General features: G+C 46.2%; 1 protein-coding gene across 1 annotated transcript in view; it reads left to right on the plus strand.

Annotated features, from left to right (window-relative positions):
• Positions 1-20,068, plus strand: part of CHCHD3 (coiled-coil-helix-coiled-coil-helix domain containing 3) — a 167,496-nt gene that overhangs the window by 63,548 nt on the left and 83,880 nt on the right. Inside the window, exon 4 of the mRNA XM_032220540.1 lies at positions 6,137-6,281. Coding sequence (XP_032076431.1) covers positions 6,137-6,281 — 145 coding nt within the window. The remainder of the gene's footprint in view (positions 1-6,136; positions 6,282-20,068) is intronic.

Raw genomic sequence — 20,068 nt, forward strand, 5'->3', positions numbered from 1 at the left:
AAGGATTGGACCCGCTTTCTAAAGCCTTGGTAAGGCCACAATCTGGAATGCGGCATCCAGTTTGGTCACCACCACTTTAGGGGGGGAAAAAAAAGAGATTTTGAAAAAGTGCAGAGAAGAGCAACTAAAATGATTAAAGGCCCGGAGACGAAAACATATGAAGATTTGGGTATTTTTAATTTAATGAAGAGAAGGACTCGCTCCTAACAGTGAGGACAGTTAACCAGTGGAACAGCTTGCCACCAGATGTTGTTGGTGCTTCATCACTGGAGGTTTTTAAAAAAGACTAGACAGCTAGCTGTCTTAAATGGGATAGAGTCTCTTGCTGGGGCAGGGACTGGACTAGAAGACCTCTACGGTCCCTTCTAGCTCCATTCTAATTACATACATAATTGTCTGAAATGGGATAAGTTTTCCTGCTTGAGCAGGGGGCTGGACTAGAAGACTCCAAGGTCCCTTCCAGCTCTATTCGGATTGACTGAGGCCATTTGGCTTGTTATTGCCTGCCTTCCTTCCTTCCTTCCTTCCTTCCTTCCTTCCTTCCTTCCTTCCTTCCTTCCTTCCTTCCTTCCTCTTAAGCATTTCCTTAGGGATGAAGATTAATCCATCTGGAATAGAAGGAGGTTCCCGGGGGGTGGAGGGAATATTTGTAATGCGACTCTGGCTGGAAGGATTTTCTCCGGAAAATGCCTTGGCCGGGTACACAAGGCATGGGGCGTCGAAACCTTAATCTCTGGCGCGGTTTCCAGACCTTGTTTGAAGAGTTTTGTTTGATCGTCTTTCGCCGGCAGGAGTCTTTTCAGATGTTGACTTGCGCTCAGTGTGAGAACATACACAAAGCCGGCGTATTTTACTATTTAATACGTGTTTTTTTTCTCCCCCCCTTCCTCCTTGTGCAAAAGTTGAGGGGCCTTAGACTGGCAGGTTATTTATTTATTTATTTCTCAAAAGAGAATTTTGGTCCTTTTGGTCCAGTTTTTTTTCCAGATTACGTATGGGCAATCAAGTCGATTTAAATCACGTTTAAAAAGATGTGGAGACTCTGGAAAGAGTTTTCAAAAAAGAGATTGGACAGCCATTTGTCTGAAATGGTATAGCGTTTCTTGCCTGAGCAGGAGGGTTGGACTAGAAGACCTCCAAGGTCCCTTCCAACTCTGCTAGAAAGAATGCGAGAAGAGCAACAAAGAGGATGGAGGCTAAAACCTATGAAGAACGGTTGCAGGAACTGGGTATGTCTAGTTTAATGAAAAAGAAGGACTAGGGGAGACATGATAGCAGTCTTCCAATATATCAGGGGTTGCCCCAAAGAAGAGGGAGTCAAACTATTCTCCAAGGCACCTGAGGGCAGGACAAGAAGCAATGGGTGAAACTAATCAAGGAGAGAAGCAACTTAGAACTGAGGAGGAATTTCCTGACAGTGAGAACAAGTAATCAGTGGAACAGAAATTGCCTCCAGAAGTTGTGAATGCCCCACACTGGAAGCCTTTAAGAAGATGTTGGATAGCCATTTGTCTGAAATGGTGTAGGGTTTCCTGCCTAGGCAGGGGGTTGGACTAGAAGACCTCCAGCTCCCCTCCAACTCTGCTCTTGTATTATATTGTATCACTAGTCAAAAGCCTTGATTTAAATCAACTCGATTTAAATCATAATTTTTAAAGAGCAACGGTCCTCTCTGTCAGCAGCGACTCCTCCTCTGATTCGCGGTTGACCTCGCCGACCCTCCGAGGGACTTTAATGGGACGGCTGCAGAGGTGGATTGTTCCCAGTTTGACCCAAGTCGGGCGAACTGGTAGCCGTGGCGGTGCCCACCCCCTTCGGACGCTTCTGCGCATACGCGAGTGAACCGGTAGTAAAAAAAAATGGAAAACTACCACTGGGGATGCCGCAGGGAGACCAAAGGTGAAGGACGTGTGGAAGCAGGTGAGTGGATGCTCGCTAAGAGCCGCTGCCCTGATGGATCTGGAATGACAGGTGCTCTTAATATTATATTTATAAGCTGCTGAGAAGGTTTCACTTTCATTTTAGCTGCTTGCCCTTCCTCCTTAAGAGCCTGGTGGGGGTACAGATGCATTCCTCTCCAAACAATCGTGCAGTTTGCAGCGCACGCGGATTTGCAAAACGCTGGGATAAAAGGAATATTCCTGAACTTTGTTTTACGATTTATCTCATGGTTACGGTTGGGAATTGTGTGGGAAGCATCAATGCGGTGCACGTTATCTCAGCTTGCAGAGCCTGGATTTCATTGAACGAGTTGACCAAAAATGTAAATAATTGCAGAATACATACAGCCTCATGCTACGTAACTAAGCTCCGTTTCATGCAGAATAAACTAAATTATTTACGTATCTTAATAGAAAACTATCTCAGATAGATGTTTTTTTTTACTCCAACAGCATTTGATTAAAATAAATTTGATAAAAATTTTTTAAAAAATCCGATTTAAATGAAAAATAAATCCAATTCGTGTATGGGATCCCAACGTTCCACCTTTTGCGAATTAAAGAATATAAAGCAGACGGAGATACAGTCGTTGGGACAAGTTTTCCCCCTTCAGAGCAGAAGATGCCAAGACCCAGGGATGTTCTCCTCGATTGCATAGCGTAACATAAACACCAGGGCTCCCCCATCTTGCTAATGGAAGACCTTCAGCACCCAGAATTCCCCAGCTGACATGGCTGTGGCTAGGAATTCTGGGAGCTGAAGTCCATAATTGGCAAGTTGTGAAATGGGATCTAGACTTAAAATAGGTAGGCCTTATGGGTGTGATCACATTGGTTTTCCATTGCATGGGGATTTTGAGCCCCAATTGATCCCTTCCTTCCTTCCTTCTTTCCTTCCCCTTTCATCTATTTCGTTTTCCCTCCCTCCTTCATTCCTCATTTATCTCTTTCTCCTTCCTTCCCTTCTCATCTTCCTTCCTTCCTTCCTTCCTTCCATCCATCCATCCATCCATCCATCCATCCATCCATCCTTCCCCTCTCATCTATTCCTTTCCCTCCCTACTTCATTCCTCATTTCTCTCTTTCTCCTTCTTCCCTTCTCACCTTCCTTCCTTCTCATTATTTCTTCCTCCTCCTTCATTCCTCATTTCTCTCTTTCTCCTTCCCTTCTCAACTTCCTTCCTTCCCCTCTCATCTATTTCTTTCTCTCTCTCCCTTCTTCATTCCTCATTTCGCTCTTTCTCCTTCCTTCCTTCCCCTTCTTTCCCTTCTCACTTTCCTTCCTTCTCCTCATCTATTTCTCCTCCCTCCTTCATTCCTCATTTCTCTCTTTCTCCTTCCCTTCTCAACTTACTTCCTTCCTTCCTTCCTTCCTTCCTTCCTTCCTTCCTCTGCTCATCTATTTCTTTCTCCCTCCCTTCTTCATCCCTCATTCTCTCTTTCTCCTTTCCTTCCTTCCATCCTTTCCTACTTTCTCATCTTCCTTCCTTCTCATCTATTTCTTCCTCCCCTTCTTCATTCCTCCTTTCTCTCTTTCTCCTTCCTTCCCTTCTCACCTTCCTTCTTTCCTTCCTTTCCTGTGCCTCATCCTCCCCTCCTCCCTTCCTCAGTTGTTGTTGTGTACAAAAGAGGACAGGAGGATGGTGGATTGTGTACATCCCGCCCCCTTGAGTTGTTTATTAAAATGAGGCATACAAATAAAAATAATAAATACGTTGCAAGAACTGGGATTTTGGCATTGATTGATCGATGCTCAGCCTCTAGATTGGCCAGTTTTCATCCCTGACTCTTTTGCCCGTCTGTCAGGAGAGGCTCCCGATGATCATCTCCGAGTAGTAGCAAACTCTCCCCTAAAGTTATGTGTGAATTAAAACCTTTGATGGTAAATATGACAGATAAATCACCTTATTTGAAGAAGAGTGGCCCGGAATAAGAATAGCTCTATGCTTAGATTACACACTACGAGCTACCCAAGAAATATTAATAATGCATTTAATCTTTCTGGGAAATAGGATTTTTATAATCATAATGATATTATATCTGCGTGCTGTGCTGATAAGTTGAAATCACATTACTTGCTAGACTAGAAGCTTTATGCATATAATAAAGGCTGGCATTCATGCTTAGAAGTGCTCTTGCCTGTTAAAAACCAGCAATTATACGTCTCTACCGCAGCTTCGAGGCGCATTATGGCCTTATCAGGAGACACAAGCTGGGAGGAATGTACTTCTGTGTCTCAGAGTGCTGCTTCCATTGAAATTTGGAACAAGACTTTGGAAAAAGTGCCGAGAAGAGCAAAGTAAGAGGATGAAAGGCCTGGAGACTAAAACATACGAAGAACGGTTGCAGGATTCGGATATGGCCATTCTAGAGAAAAGAATAGCAATAGCAATAGCAGCTAGACTTATATACCGCTTCATAGGGCTTTCAGCCCTCTCTAAGCAGTTTACAGAGTCAGCATATAGCAATAGCAATAGCAGCTAGACTTATATACCGCTTCATAGGGCTTTCAGCCCTCTCTAAGCAGTTTACAGAGTCAGCATACAGCAATAGCAATAGCAGTTAGACTTATATACCGCTTCATAGGGCTTTCAGCCCTCTCTAAGCAGTTTACAGAGTCAGCATATAGCAATAGCAATAGCAGCTAGACTTATATACCGCTTCATAGGGCTTTCAGCCCTCCCTAAGCGGTTTACAGAGTCAGCATATTGCCCCCAACAACAATCCGGGTCCTCATTTTGCCCACCTCGGAAGGATGGAAGGCTGAGTCAACCCTGAGCCGGTGAGATTTGAACCGCCGAACTGCAGAACTAGCAGTCAGCTGAAGTAGCCTGCAGTGCTGCATTTAACCACTGCGCCACCTCGGCTCTCTTAGTCCCTTAGAAGGACTAAGGGAGACACGATAGCCGCCTTCCAGTATTTGAGGGGCTGCCCCAAAGAAGAGGGGGATCAAATTAATCTCCCAAGCACCAGGAGGAGAAGCAGGAGACCAAACAATGGATGGAAACGAATCAAGGAGGGAAGCAACCTGGAATTGAGGAGAAACTTCCCACAGTGAGGACAATGAACCAGTGGGACAGCCTGCCACCAGAAGTCGTGGGTGCCTCATCACTGGAGGTGTTTAAGAAGAGATTGGACAGCCATTTGTATGGAATCATATAGGGTCATTTGCTTGAGTAGGGGGTTGGACTAGATGGCCTCCAAGGTTCCTTCCACCTCCTGTTCTATTCTTCTCCCCCTCTTTTTCCCCCTCAAAGGAGCTAAAACATATGAAGAAAGTTTAGAGTCTAGGAGGACCAGAGGAGACATGATAGCAGCCTTCCAGTATTTGAGGGGCTGCCCCAAAGAAGGGGGGTGGGGGTCAACCTATTTTCCAAAGCACCTGAGGATAGAACAAGAAGCAATGGATGAAAACTAACCAAGGAGAGAAGCAACCTAGAACTAAGGAGAAATTTCTTGACAGTGAGGACAATTAAATGGTGGGACAAATTGCCTCCAGACTGGAGGCTTTCAAGAAGAGACGGGACAACTATTTTGTCTGAAATAGCATAGGCTTTCCTGCTTGAGCAGGGGACTAGAACATCTCCAAGGTCCCCTCCAACTCTGTTATTCTATCATCTGCTCCTCAAACCAAGGACCACAAGTAACATTCATTGATGGTAGAGGGTCTCCTACTTGAGCAGGGTGGGATGGGGACAACTCGCCACAGCCATCTCCAACTTTCCATGTATAACTTGCCAAGACCAATTCGCCACAGGACAACTTGACGAGGGCCAATAATTCAATTCGATTGAATTGTTTAAAGTCATTGGGAAAAAGAGTTTTAGGTTTTGTCCTTCACATTTCATTCAGCCCCTCCTTTCTTTAATGATCCTTTTCCACTCTTTCTTTGATATTACTGTAACTCTTGTCCCATGGCAAGTCCTCTCCTGGGACATTGGCCAAGGTGAGTTGGCCATGAGTTCTCCCCCCCGGGGCGAATTGTCGACAGTTGTTGTCGTAGACCCTAAGCAGGGGTTGGGCTAGAAGACCTCCAAGGTCCCTTCCAGCTCTATCCTGATTGATTGAAATGAGAGGCCAATCAATTCTGGCAAATTCCTGGCTTCTATCTGTGGTCCTTTTCAGTACAAACACCTTTTGCAAACCTCCTGTTTTGACCCAACCATTCAATATTCTGTCTTTTGCTCTTTTTGCAGATTAAAACAAAACCCACCGTCCGTCCAAGATGAAGTGGCTAAAGCCCTTGACCGGGAGAGGGCTGCGTCCAGCGAGCATTTGGCTAGGGCCGTCTTGCGCGAGAGAGCTTCAGCTGAAGAGGAACGCATGAAGTCCCAGCTACTGGTAAGTTGAACGGGTCTTCCCAAGATTATGCGCTTTCAAAAATACCTAAGATCAGGGGTCTTAAACCTTGGCAACGTGAAGTGTGAATACCACTTTATAAGGCCTTGCTGAGGCCACACTTGGAATTCTGCATCCAGTTTTGGTCGCCACGATGTAGAAAAGATGTGGAGACTCTAGAAAGAGGGCAGAGAAGAGCAACTAAGAGGATTAGGGGACTGGAGGCTAAAACATACGAAGAACGGTTGCAGGAACTGGGAATGTCTAGTTTAATAGAAAGAAGGACCAGGGGAGACATGATAGCAGTCTTCCAATATCTCAGGGGCTGCCACAAAGAAGAGGGAGTCAAGCTATTCTCCAAGACACCTGAGGGCAGAACAAGAAGCAATGGGTGGAAACTAATCAAGGAGAGAAGCAACTTAGAACGGAGGAGAAATTTCCTGACAGAACAATTAATCAGTGGAACAATTTGCCTCCAGAAGTTGTGGATGCCCCAACACTGGAGGTCTTCTAGTCCAGCCCCCTGCTCAAGCAGGAGACCCTTAGACCAATTCCGACAAGTGGCTGTCCAGTCTCTTCTTAAAAACCTCCCGTGTTGGAACACTTATAACTTCCGGTGGCAAACTGTTCCGCTGGTTTATTGTCCTCACTGTTAGGAAGTTTCTCCTTAATTCCAAGTTGCTTCTCTCTTGGTTTCCATCCATTGTTTCTTGTCCTGCCCTCAGGTGCTTCGGGAAATAAACTGACCCCCTCTTCTTTGGGGCAGCCCCTTAAATACTGGCACGCTGCTATCATGTCTCCCCTGGGCCTTCTTTTCTCTAAAACAAGCCATGCCCAGTTCCTGCAACCGTTCTTCATATGTTTTAGCCTCCAGGCCTTTCATCATCTTAGTTCTTCTTCTCTGCCCCTTTTTCAATCTTTTTTTGCAACGTGGTGACCAAAAATGCATGCCAGGTTCCAGGTGTGGCCTTACCAGGTAGCCAAGAATGACTTCCACCTGCTCCGCATCGAATCCTTCTCATTAAAGGTGTCGTGTGTGAAAAAACCCCATTCAAATCCGACAAGAGATTTACAGCCGCTGGAATAGTTTTCATGGCGGTGACGTGGCTCGTAAATAACTTATTGACAATCCATCAGCGGACAAATTATGAGGGCCAGGTTGAACCGCCGAGCAGCTGGAATTTAAAACGTAAATCCATGGATAACTGAGATAGACAAAAAAAGGCCGCCGTATATCCATCTCCGTATAATGACCTGGCGTTTACCGTTCGTACATTTGCTTCCATGCTGGGCAAAACGAGCTGCCTTTTAAGACGTTATATTTTTTTAACAAAATTGGTTTATTGAGTTGCCACCGTGTGTTAAAACCTCAATTTCCGACTGGAGAGGCAAAGAAAATGCATGAATGTGACACGCGTGGTTGCCAGATGCAGCGTTTCAAAATTGGTTGCAGGTAGTCCTCAGCTTATGACCACAATTGAGGCCAAAATTTCTGAGGCATTTGTGAAGTGAGTATCGCCCCATTTTTGCGACCTTCCCTGCCTCCGTTGCTAAGCGAATCAGTGCCGTTGGTAAGTTAGTCCGCCGGTTGTTAAGTGAACCTGGGTGCCCCGTTGACTTGGCTTGTCAGAAGGTCGGGACGCAGCAACGGTCATAAATAGGAACCAGTTGCCGAGCCTCTGAATTTTGATCCCATGGCTATCGGAATGTGGAAAGGTCGTAACTGTGAAACACGGTCCTAAGTCCCATCACTAAATGAACAGTTGAAAGGGCCGCCTGTATTTCTAGGAAAATTTTGTCTGTGGCACCTGAAGTCTACTAAACGAATGGTGCAGTAGCCTAGAGGTGTGAGTTCGATCCTGGGTAGAGGCAGATATCTCTCTCTCTGGGCACAATGAGAATATATCTGCTAAACAAAACTCCTCATTGGTGACAGGAGTGGCATCCGGCCATTCAAACACCCTGCTAGCTCCATTCAGCTGCCCAGATTCCACTCCACAAGGGATTATGGGGGTCATTAAATGATGATGTTCTGAAGTCCAAGAAATGGATTCCTGTGAAATAGGGAACGTCATGATTTGGTCAGCAGCTGATCTTCGATTCCAAGGGGGCTTCGGGTTTTCTCCCAAGCTTTCAACTTTTCAACTTTAATAAGATTTTATGCTGCCCACTCCCTTGGGACTCTGGGCGGCTCACAACAAAAGTAAAAACATATAAAATATTAAAAATACAATTATTAAAAATAAGATATCATCCATTCAATCAAGTGGGGCTGGATATTAATCAACAGCCCCAGCCCTGCCGGAACAGCCAGGTCTTGGTGGCTTTACGGAAGGCCGGGAGAGTGGTAAGGGTCCGGATCTCTGCGGGTAGCTCGTTCCACAAGGCCAGTGCAGCTACAGAGAAGGCCCTCCCACGGGGAGCCACCAGCCGACATTGTCCGGTCAACGGCACCCGGAGGAGGCCCAACCTGTGCGATCTTATTGGTCATTGGGAGGTGAATGACACGAGGCGGTCTCTCAGGTAGCCAGGTAAAGCAAATTACACCTGATTTTTTTTATTTCCCAGATTTTCCCCGCTTCTTCCCCCCCCCCCCTTTCCCCTCCTGTGTTTTAAAAACGGCCGACCTAGGAAAGGGCCGCAGGGCGGGCATGCTAAACGAGGTGGCAACACTTTCCTTTTAAGGAAAAGCCCTCCCTTGTTTACAAGCCTGCAGTATTTTATTACATAGCTCATTTAGCTCATTCATCACTTTAATAGAAAAATGAGTCGTTTTATGTGATTTTGAAATAATTGGAGAGAAACCACGTCGGCTAAAACTGAATTACTTCTTTGAGGCCCAGCCAAGCAGGAAGATGCCAGAGCAGCATAGCAGATGAAGTTCAGTAATGAGTATTTGCAAGGCGGTGAAAAATATCCGTGAAATTAGTGTTCATTCCTAAAAACTTAGGGTTCTGGGACCTCGAACGTAATTAAGCCAATTCTGGGTTTCATGGCTAAGGCAGGACTAGAACTCACCGTCGCCTGGTGATTGGCCCAGTTGCCCAGTCGACTTTCATGGCGAAGGCAGGACTAAAACTCACCATCTCCTGATGATTGGCTCAAAGTCACCAAGCCAGCTTTCATGCAGGACTAGAACTCACTGTCGCCTGGTGATTAGCCCAAAGTCAGCCGGTTGACTTTCATGGCTAAGGCAGGATTAGAACTCACTGTTGTCTGGTGATTGGCTTAAAGTCACCGAGCCAGCTTTCATGCAGGACTAGAATTCCCTGTCACCTGTTGATTGACCCAACATCACCCAGTCAACTTTCATGACTAAAGCGAGACTAGAACTCATCATCTCCTGGTGATTGGCTCAAAGTCACCGAGCCAGCTTTCATGAAGGACTAGAACTCCTTGTTGCCTGGTGATTGGCCCAACATCAACCAGTCAGTTTTTATGGCTTAGGTGGGACTAGAACTCACTGTCTCCTGGTGATTAGCCCAAAGTCAGCCAGTTGACTTTCATGGCTAAGGCAGGACTAGAACTCACCGATTTCTGGTGATTGGCTTAAAGTCACTGAGCCAGCTTTCATGCGGGACTAGAGCTCACTGTCTCCTGGTGATTGGCCCAACCTCACCTAGTCGACTTTCATGGCTAAGGCGGGACTAGAACTCACCGTCTCCTAGTGATTGGCTCAAAGTCACCGAGCCGGCTTCCATGCGGGACTAGAACTCACTGTCTCCTGGTGGTTGGCCCAAAGTCACCCAGCCGGCTCTCATGCCTAAACAGGGACAAGAACTCACCTTAACCACTGGAACAAATTGAGCTGTGTAGACCCCATCCTTCCCCTTTGCAAAATGCCCTGATCAGACGTGAAGGAAACATTTAGATCTTATCCCCACTTTTCATATTTTCCTTTGGAAATCAACCCTTCTTTTCTAAAATCACAAAAAAGAGGTTTCATGTGGTTGAATTCCAAGGTCGAAAATGGGTTTTAAGAGAGTCCTTCTCCTTTATAGTCATGCTATAGGCGTGTCTAATTCCACCCACCTCTCTTTAAATTTCTGTGTCAGGCCTCCAAAGAGCATCCAAAATTAAATCAGAGTCCGAGGCAAAGGATTCCTCAAAGTTCCAATTGATGAAGAGAGACCTGTTGGCATATCTGGGAAAACCCGAATCTGAAAGCTTCCCGGTTTCCCCCTCCCAGTTGAAAGTTCAAGATCTTGCCCCCACACTCACAAGTCCATCCCATGGTCCAATCTCCCACCGCCATGCTGGCAGCTTCCACCCATCCATTTCCGGTTAGGTGCAGAGATGCAAAGACAAAGGATGACCTTGGCTTTCTAGAAAGAATGTTGTTATGGCTACGTATCATTTAACTCCTTACAATCTCCCTTCCCATTTTCCCACAATAGAAAATGCCTAGTAGAATAATAGAAAGTGTGGCAGGCCAAAGATCCAAAAGGAAAGATGGCTGCAGGCCTGGCATTCTGACTACTTTGGGGCCTCTCCTTCTCCCCAATTTGAGGGTCGCAAAAATCCAAAAGCCGTCCGGGGTTTGTCCTTCTAAATGATACGGTAGCCTTACATGCAGTGGATCACAGCCGGAAATCTTTAAATATAATCCAACATGTCTTCTGCCAACAATGCAAGAGTGACAGCCTGGAGGATTTATTTGCCTCTTCGATTAGACATTCCTGTGTCCGAATAAATTTGGCTTATAGAGGCACGTAGCTATAATCCGGAATGGAATAGCGCAGCCACAATTTCTGCACTGAAAGACAAATAGTCCTTGACTGACAGGAGTTCATTTATCGAAGCTAGAACGGCACTGGAACAAGGGGACTCATCACCGTTTTTCACACTTAACGAATATTGCAGCGTCCCTGTGGTTGCGCGATCAGAATGCAGACCCTTGGTAACAGACTCGTATTTATGACGGTTGCAGGGTTCCCCGGGATCACGCGATCCCCTTTTTGTGACCTGGAGGGAGCCAGATTCACTTAACAACCCTGTGACTAACTTAACGACTGCAGTTGATTCACTTAACAATTGCAGCCAAAAAGGTTGTAAAATGGGACAAAACTCTCTTTAAGAAGTGTCTCGCTTAGCAATGGAAATTCTGGGATCAATTGTGGTCATAAGCAGAGGACTACTTGTAACTCTTCCTACTCTTCCTTTTTCCCACAGCAGAAGGGAAAAAAAAGAGATGAATTTCAATTAGGTAAAGGTTCCTCTCGCACATACGTTCTAGTCGTTCCTGACTCTAGGGGGCGGTGCTCATCTCCGTTTCAAAGCCAAAGAGCCAGCGCTGTCCGAAGACGTCTCCGTGGTCATGTGGCCAGCATGACTCAATGCCAAAGGCACACGGAACGCTGTTTCCTTCCCACCAAAAGTGGTTCCTATTTTTCTACTTGCATTTTTTACCTGCTTTCAAACTGCTAGGTTGGCAGAAGTTGGGACAAGTCACGGGAGCTCACTCCGTCACGCGGCCCTAGGGATTCGAGCTGCCGAACTGCTGACCTTTCTGATCGACAAGCTCAGCGTCTTAGCCACTGAGCCACCGCGTCCCCTGAATTTCAGTTAAAAGACACAAATAGGATGCTTTTTTTTCTTTTACTAACATTTGGGGTCTGTATTCATCCTCTGTGTGGTTCTTTTATGTAGCACATTGTGTTTAACGGGAGAAATTTTGAATGTGTTTCTCCTTGAGAAAAAAATGCTTTTTAAAGAAGAGAAAAGTCAGCCAGGTTTGTTTTGTTTTAATAATTTGCAGCATAATGATTAGAATTGCTCAAAGTTCCAATTTATTAAGCGAGCCCTGTTGGCACATCTGGGAAAACCCAAATCTGAAAGCTTCCCGGTTTTCCCCACCCAGTTGAAAGTTCAAGATCTTGCCCCCCACACCCACAAGTCCATCCCATGGTCCAATCTCCCCCTGCCATGCTGGCAGTTCCACCCATCCAGATCCGGTCAGGTGCAGAGACAAAGGATGGCCTTGGCTTTCTAGAAAGAATGTTGTTATGGCTACATAGCATCTCACCCCGTACAATCTCCCCTTCCCATTTTCCCGCAATAGAAAATGCCTAGTAGAATAATAGAAAGTGTGGCAGGCCAAAAATCCAAAAGAAGAGAAGGCTGCAGGCCTGACATCATTTGCATTTAAATGTTTTAGAGGTTTGGGGGGGGGGGGGCTTATTTTAGTGCATGTGTTCAAAAGCCCGATTGGGCTTATTATCTGGAGTGGTCTTGTTTTCGGGGAAACAGGGTAGCTAGTGAGCCCCTCTGGAAATCGTTTCCATTTGTTTTTAATCGGACTGGCTCCCTGGTAAGCATCTTTTGCAAACTGGAGGATTCGTTTGAGCCCTGAAAACTCTGAATATATTAAAGGGTCGTTTAAAAAAGAAAAAAAAATAGCAAAAGGAGGATGAATCACACTCAGCTCCAGAGGCCTCCCTTAATGGTTTGCAAAAAAGAAAAAAAAAGGCAGTTAGTGCTTAAATCGGTACATTAGCCAGGTGTTGCAGAAGAATAATTAGATTTATCCAGATCGGAGAACTGGAGAGGCTTTCCCCCTTTTGCCCTCTTAAAAAGCTTCATTTTCTCTCCAAAATACGCCTTTGAACTTAGACTCCGCTAGACCTTTCTTGGCGAAGAGATGTAAGAATAAGGTGGGAGTTTCTCCACCTAAGTCCCTTCTCTGCTTCCATCTCCTGAAAGGATGAGATGATGAGCCTTTTTGAAGGAGCAGACCTGTGATTTTTTTTGAGGGGGGGTGTTGTCTTCTGGATTCACCTTAATTGGTGAGATGGGGGGTGTTATACATTTAATTAATAAATAAATAAATGCACAGCTCCTGCTAGAATAAGGATGCCCAATCTTGGCAACTTGAAGACCTATGAACAACACCCCCACCTCCACCCTGGATGGATGGATGGATGGATGGATGGATGGATGGATGGATAACTATTAGAGAAGTGTTGGGAACACCAAAGGACTTCTGGGTTGGAAGGATTGAATGGTAACATCATCGATGCCTAGGAGGTGTCCAGGATGGAAGGAAGATGGATGGATGGATGACGGATGGGTGGATGGATAAAAGAGATAGATGTTTGGTAAATAGAAGGACGGATGGATGGACGGAAGGATGGATGTCTATGGAGAATCTCAGTCATCCTAGTCATGGTTGTCCCAAAGGTGCTTTTTCAAGAGCCAACTGGACTTCCTTGTTTTTCTTTGAAGACATTTTGCTTCTTGTCCAAGAAGCTTCTTCAGCTCTTCTTCAACTTTGGGGTGGATGGATGGATGGATGGATGGATGGATGGATAGATGATAGATAGATAGATAGATAGATAGATAGATAGATAGATAGATATGTAGAGAGATAGATAGATGATAAATAGATCGATAAGCTGAATAGATAAGATAGATAGATAGATAGATAGATAGATAGATAGATAGATAGATAGATGATAGATAGATAGATAGATAGATGATAAATAGATAAGATAGATAGATACGTAGATAAGATAGATACGTAGATAGATAGATGGATGGATGGATGGATGGATGGATGGATGGATGGATGGATGGATGGATGGATGGTAGGTAGGTAGGTAGGTAGATAGATGATAAATAGATAGATAAGATAGATAGATATGTAGATAAGATAGATGGATGGATGGATGGATGGATAGACAGATAGATAGATAGATAGATGATAGATAGATAGATAGATAGATAGATAGATAGATAGATAGATAGATATGTAGATATGTAGATAAGATAGATGGATGGATGGATGGATAGATAGATAGATAGATAGATAGATAGATAGATAGATAGATAGATGATAGGTAGGTAGGTAGGTAGGTAGGTAGATAGATGATAAATAGATAGATAAGATAGATAGATATGTAGATAAGATGGATGGATGGATGGATGGATGGATGGATGGATGGATGGATAGATAGATAGATAGATAGATAGATAGATAGATAGATGATAGATAGATAGATAGATAGATAGATAGATATGTAGATAAGATGGATGGATGGATGGATGGATGGATAGATAGATAGATAGATAGATAGATAGATAGATAGATAGATAGATAGATATGTAGATAAGATAGATGGATAGATGGATGGATGGATGGATGGATGGATGGATGGATGGATAGGTAGGGAGGGAGGTAGGGAGGGAGGTAGGTAGGTAGGGAGGTAGGTAGATAGATAGATGATAGATGGTGGGTGGTTGTGGGTGGATGGATGGATGGATAAATGGATGGATGGGTGGGTGAATGGATAAAAGAGATGGATGGATGGATGGATGGATAGATGGATGGATGGATGGATGTCTCAGTCATCCTGGTCCTGGTTGTCCCAAAGGTGCTTTTTCAAGAGGCAACTAGACTTCCTGGTTTTTCTTTGAAGACATTTGGCTTCTCATCCAAGATAGATGGCTGAATGGAGAGAGAAAGGGGGGGGGGGATATATATTCCAGTCCAATTGTTGCTGTAAGTTGAGGATTACCTGTAAATTGCATTTCCCTTGGGAACTCAGCTGATATCTGCCCATATCATTTCTGATGGTGGTGCCTTGTCTACCGTACACAATGGGGGTGTCCTCCAGTTTCCCCCGTGTCACCTGCCAGCCAAGCTTCCTGACCTCCTGTCTCTCTTCTGACCCGGAGGAAGTTACAGCCAATTAAGTTTCCCCGCTGCCTCAAATCCTCCGGCTCCCCCAACACGCTACCTTGCCCTCTTTAAGCAAAGCCCCTTCCCTCCCTACCCCCATTTCTTTTTTTGAAGCAGCCCATATTTCATCCCCTTCTCATTTCCTTAATTATCATGCAGGCAAACAGTGGGGATTGTGACATTAGGATAAATAAATGGCTTCTGATTGTTTGCCTCGGAGGGACTCCCTCGCTGTTTCTCTTCCCCTCGAGTGGAACAGCAGCCGTAAGCGAGCAAGTTCAGAGTATTTTATGATGGATTGTTAATGGGGCCGCGAGTCAGCCAACAGGCCTCGGTTACTATAGCATCTGTCACAATTCATGGTCATTAGCATCCCTTTTAATGGTTTCCTTTTCATAATCATTTCTGCTAGAGCCTGTAGGAAATAAAAAAAGAAAGGGAACAAAAAAAGAAAAAAAAAGAGAAAAGAATACCCAACGTAAAGAAACGTTCTCGCTCGTTCGAAGAGTCGGAGGATGCAGAGAGCCCTCAAATCACGGAAGTTCGTTTAGGAGCTGTTCGAAGGGATAACAGCACTCTGGAAAAGTGACTTTGGACCGTCCCCCCCCCCCCCGATGACCGTTGCAGCTGTTATCATGGTCACCCAATGAGAATTCAGATGCTCGACAGCTGGCTCATGTTTATGACGGTTGCAGTGTCCCGGGGAGCAGGAGTGTCACACTCAGTTTCATTGAGGGCCACGTCAGGGCTGTGGTTGACCTCGGGGGCTGGGCGGGCATGGCCGACTGGGTGGGCGTGGCCAGCTTGATGCCCAAACTGCTGGCGTGTTTTCTCTGTATGCTGGGTAGACCAGGCCGAAGGCACACTGGCCCAGTGCTTCCTCTTCGTATTGGGTAGATCCAGTGGTAGGATTCAGCCGGTTTGCACCTATTCAGGAGAACCAGTTGGTAACTTTCTAAGTAGTTCAGAGAACCGGTTGTTGGAAGAAATCTCCTTTTGTTTTTTCCCCACTTTACAGGGCTAATCCTGTAAGGAAGGCAGGAAGGAGACATTCTGGTGTTGTTTCTAGCCTGATCTTCATTGCCCTGCTTACAGAAACTGCCTCTCCGGTTAACCCTTGCTACATTGTAAACAGCTAAGGCCAAGCGCCCATCGACGTGAGTGACCTTGAGTTTGCCATGCCCACCCAGTCACATGACCACTGATCCCCGCCTACCCAGATAGTCATTAGGGCAGAGAACCGGTTGTTAAATTATTTGAATCCCACCACTGGGTAAACCGGACCGAAGCGATGTGGGTCAGCTCCTTTCATTTTCCAGGATGGCTCTGCGGGCCGGATCCGACCACATTGTGGCCCGGATCCGGCCCACGGGTCTTGAATTTGACACCCTTGTACTAGAGACTTAGACTTAGGATAACTTTATTGTCACTCTGAATGTACACTCATTGCAATGGTGGGTTGTAGGCGGTATGCCCCAGTATGGGCGTACCGGAGCCTGCCCGGAGCACCGGGTCCGATCCGGTACGGAGCTCCGGAGAGCCCGCCCACCCGAGCTCCTTAGCTGTCCTTTAAGCCTTTGGCGCTTCTGTTGAGCAGCTGGAGAGTTCCGGAGGCTTGCAGAAGCGTCGCAGGCAAGTATGATGCATGCATGGGCCACGCACATGTGGGTGACTCCGGGGTTAGGGTTAGGGTTAGGTTGGAACAGAATCTGGAACCCACCACTGACTCATCGGCATACATTTAAAGGCAATTGTGTTGCATACAGCCCTCAAAGCTTCACCCCCTCCGATATCTCTATGTCGTGGCGCGCAACGAGACAAAAGTTTAGCCATCACTGAACTAAGATGATTTAAGGCCTGGAGACTAAAACATACAAGGAACAGTTGGAGGAATTGAGTTTGGCTAGTCTAGAGAGAAGATGGACTAGGGAACATGATTGCAGTCTTCCAGTATTTGAGGGGCTGCCCCAAAGAAGAGGGAGTCAAGCTATTCTCCAAAGCACCTGAGGGCAGGACAAGAAGCAATGGGTGGAAACAGATCAAGGAGAGAAGCAACCTGGAATTAAGGAGAACCTTCCTAAAAGTGAGGACAATTCACCAGTGGAACTCCTTGCTACCAAACGTTGTGGGACGGGAGGTTTTTAAGAAGAGTCTGAACAGCCACATGCCTGAAATGATATAAGTTCTCCTGCTTGAGCAGGGGTTGGACTAGAAGACCTCCAAGGTCCCTTCCAACTCTTAAAAAAATGGATGGAAAATAATAGCAATAGCAGTTAGACTTATATACCGCTTCATAGGGCTTTCAGCCCTCTCTAAGCGGTTTACAGAGTCAGCATATCACCCCCAACAACAATCCAGGTCCTCATTTCACCCACCTTGGAAGGATGGAAGGCTGAGTCAACCTTTGAGCCGGTGAGATTTGAACCACTGAACTGCAGATAACAGTCAGCTGAAGTGGCCTGCAGTACTGCACCCTAACCACTGCGCCACCTCGGCTCTATAGGAGAGACTTGATTATCCTGACTTTTTCAGCGCCGTTGTAAATTCCATCGGCCGCTAAATGAACGGTCGTAAGTCAAGGAACCCTCTGGGTGGTGGTGGTGGTCTTCCTCCTCCTGGCAGCTGGTTTCATTCCTTTCAACAGGGCCCCAGTGGTGCTTTTTCACGATACGGATAACCGAGAATCACCATAGAGACTTCCAATAGGGCATCCTGCTTTTGTTGAGTTGGTTTCTTCCAAAGCCATCTCAAAACCGTTTACTGGCTGACGCCGTGGTATTCCGCTGGTGTTGGGCTGCGCCGGCGGAAGTTTGCCCCAAGTTATGAATTTCCTGAAAGACCCCCCCCCCCTTCCAGTCGCTGGAAGAGTTCTCGGGCAGGGTTTCTACATGGTACCTTTGATAAATAATCATCCGTTAGGGTCCTCCACAAGCCGTTGTTTCCCCTTAACTCGCAAGTTGATACTGAACAATTTTAAGAGAAATGGATGCATCTGTCATCATTTCAGATGGGTTAGGGTACCCTGCCAACTGTGGAACCGGCGCAGAGAAACCCCCCCCCCACAACTTTTGCTAATAGGGAGGGAGAGAGAAGGGGGGGGAATCCATTTTATGCTCCATTAAACTGTTACACATCATAAATAATTTATGCGCCGGCTTTTGCGCCATTCTGCAGGGTGGATGATAAACGAGACATTTGCCGAGGTTTTTTTTTTTTAATGAATGCAATTGTTCCCCCCCCCCCCCCCGGATTTCCCACTTTCTTAAAAAAAGAAAAATAACCAAAAACTTGGCTGTGGGATTCTTAAATTCCCACGATTGCTGTGTAAATGTCACAGGATGAAATGATCCCAAAGTGGAATTTTTATTTATTTATTTATTTTGGATACGTAAGAAGTCCATGACCGATTCCGGATTGATTGATTTATTTTGGTTAGGTGTCTTTATAAGTAATTGAAATGATAATAACAATGCAAAAAAATCCTGCCCACACTTGCACTTTAAATACTTAGACAAGAAGAAGCGTTTGGAGTGAAACATGCCATCCCGTACAGTATGGTACCCTGTTCTGGCCCCCCTCCGTCTAGTAATGAACACAGACACAGGCTTAGCTGTTTGCCAGCTCTTTATTCACAGTAATTATAATCCTGTTGGCTGAAAGCCGAGACACGACTCACTGGCAAGACGTTGGCAGCAACCCAGACTCCAACAGACACGGGAACACAAGGCAGACCAGACAAGGAGTTCTCCAGATTACTACGAACGGTTGTGTCCTGCAAAAAGACTCCTCCCAAAGTCTCCTCTTATATACTCTCTTGGGAGGGGCCAAGCCACAACCACCTGGGCTTGATTATCTCTTATGAGTCTGTCTCCGTAACTGCTGCCTCCATTTCTCCACCCTACGTTGCCGGGCGTCAGGGACAAACTGCCTTTGATCTTCCCCACTGCTCCATGTCTCAGGCGCCTCCTGGTGGCCAACCAGCCTCTCTGTTCCCTGCTCTGAGTCTGAACCCTGCCCAGGGTCTTCCACATCTTCCATAGCAGACTCCTAGGGGTCCTCGCTATCGGAGTCCATCGGCAGCTCCAACGGCTCCTGCTGGGCCACAACAGTACCCCTTGGGTTCACCTTGCAAATGTAAGAAAGCAAGCAAAAGGGGAGACCATCCCATTTTTTTGGGGGGGGGGCTGGGTGCTCTCTGAGCTCGGTTGTTTCCTTCTAGATGAGTGATGGTGAATGTTTTTGTCCTCATGTGCGCCCCGCCCACCCGCCCTTGCGTGCGCGACCAACACGCCCGTTTCCGAACTTCCCCATGTCCTGTTTTTCGTCCTCGCCAGGCTCCAGAGGCTTTCCTCAGCCTCTTTGGGGGGCAGGGGGGTAAAAGGTGAAAATGACCTACCCAGGTACCAGAGGCCCTTCCTGAAGCCTCCTGGTGCCAAAATATGGAGGAGGGGGCACTGCACACACACCCATGCCCCCCCCACACATACCTGCACGTCTCCTGCCTGCATGGCAGACCCAAAGGGCAGCTGGCCGGTGGGAGGCGTGTGCGCATGCACGATGGAGCTGTGCTGGGCGACGGCTCGCGTCGTGCCATCCGTTTGCCATCACGGTTATAGACATTTCATGACCCAACTAGGGGACATCATCTGGTTAGAAGGGAGGGGGGTTTCTGGAGTGGAGGAACAGAAGGAGGACTTGGGATCTTTGGTGCTCTCTGAGTTTGGTTGTTTTGTTGTAGGCGTTTCATGACCCAACTAGGGAACACAATCAATGCTATAAGAGAAGGATTTGCGGAGTGGAGGAAGGAGAAGGGAGGAAGAGGACTATGGAATGCTTAGTGCTTTTCTGAGCTTGATTACTTACTTGCAGACATTTCATGACCCAACTGGGTAACATCATCAGTGCCAGGAGAGAGCAGGGCTTCCTCTCAATGTATATTCTAGTGGCTTGTTCTACTATCGTTGGCCTTGGAGGTTCTTCAATTGGGTTGTTTACTCTTGGCTTGTTTGGCAGTTCCTTGATTGGAGTATTATTTACTTCTTGATTGTTAGTCTATGTGTCTGTTGATGGCTAAGTTTCTCTTTTGCATAGCATGTAGATACTGTTTATG

Source organism: Thamnophis elegans, chromosome 7, assembly GCF_009769535.1.
Source record: "Thamnophis elegans isolate rThaEle1 chromosome 7, rThaEle1.pri, whole genome shotgun sequence".
Classification (NCBI taxonomy): Eukaryota; Metazoa; Chordata; class Lepidosauria; order Squamata; family Colubridae; genus Thamnophis; species Thamnophis elegans.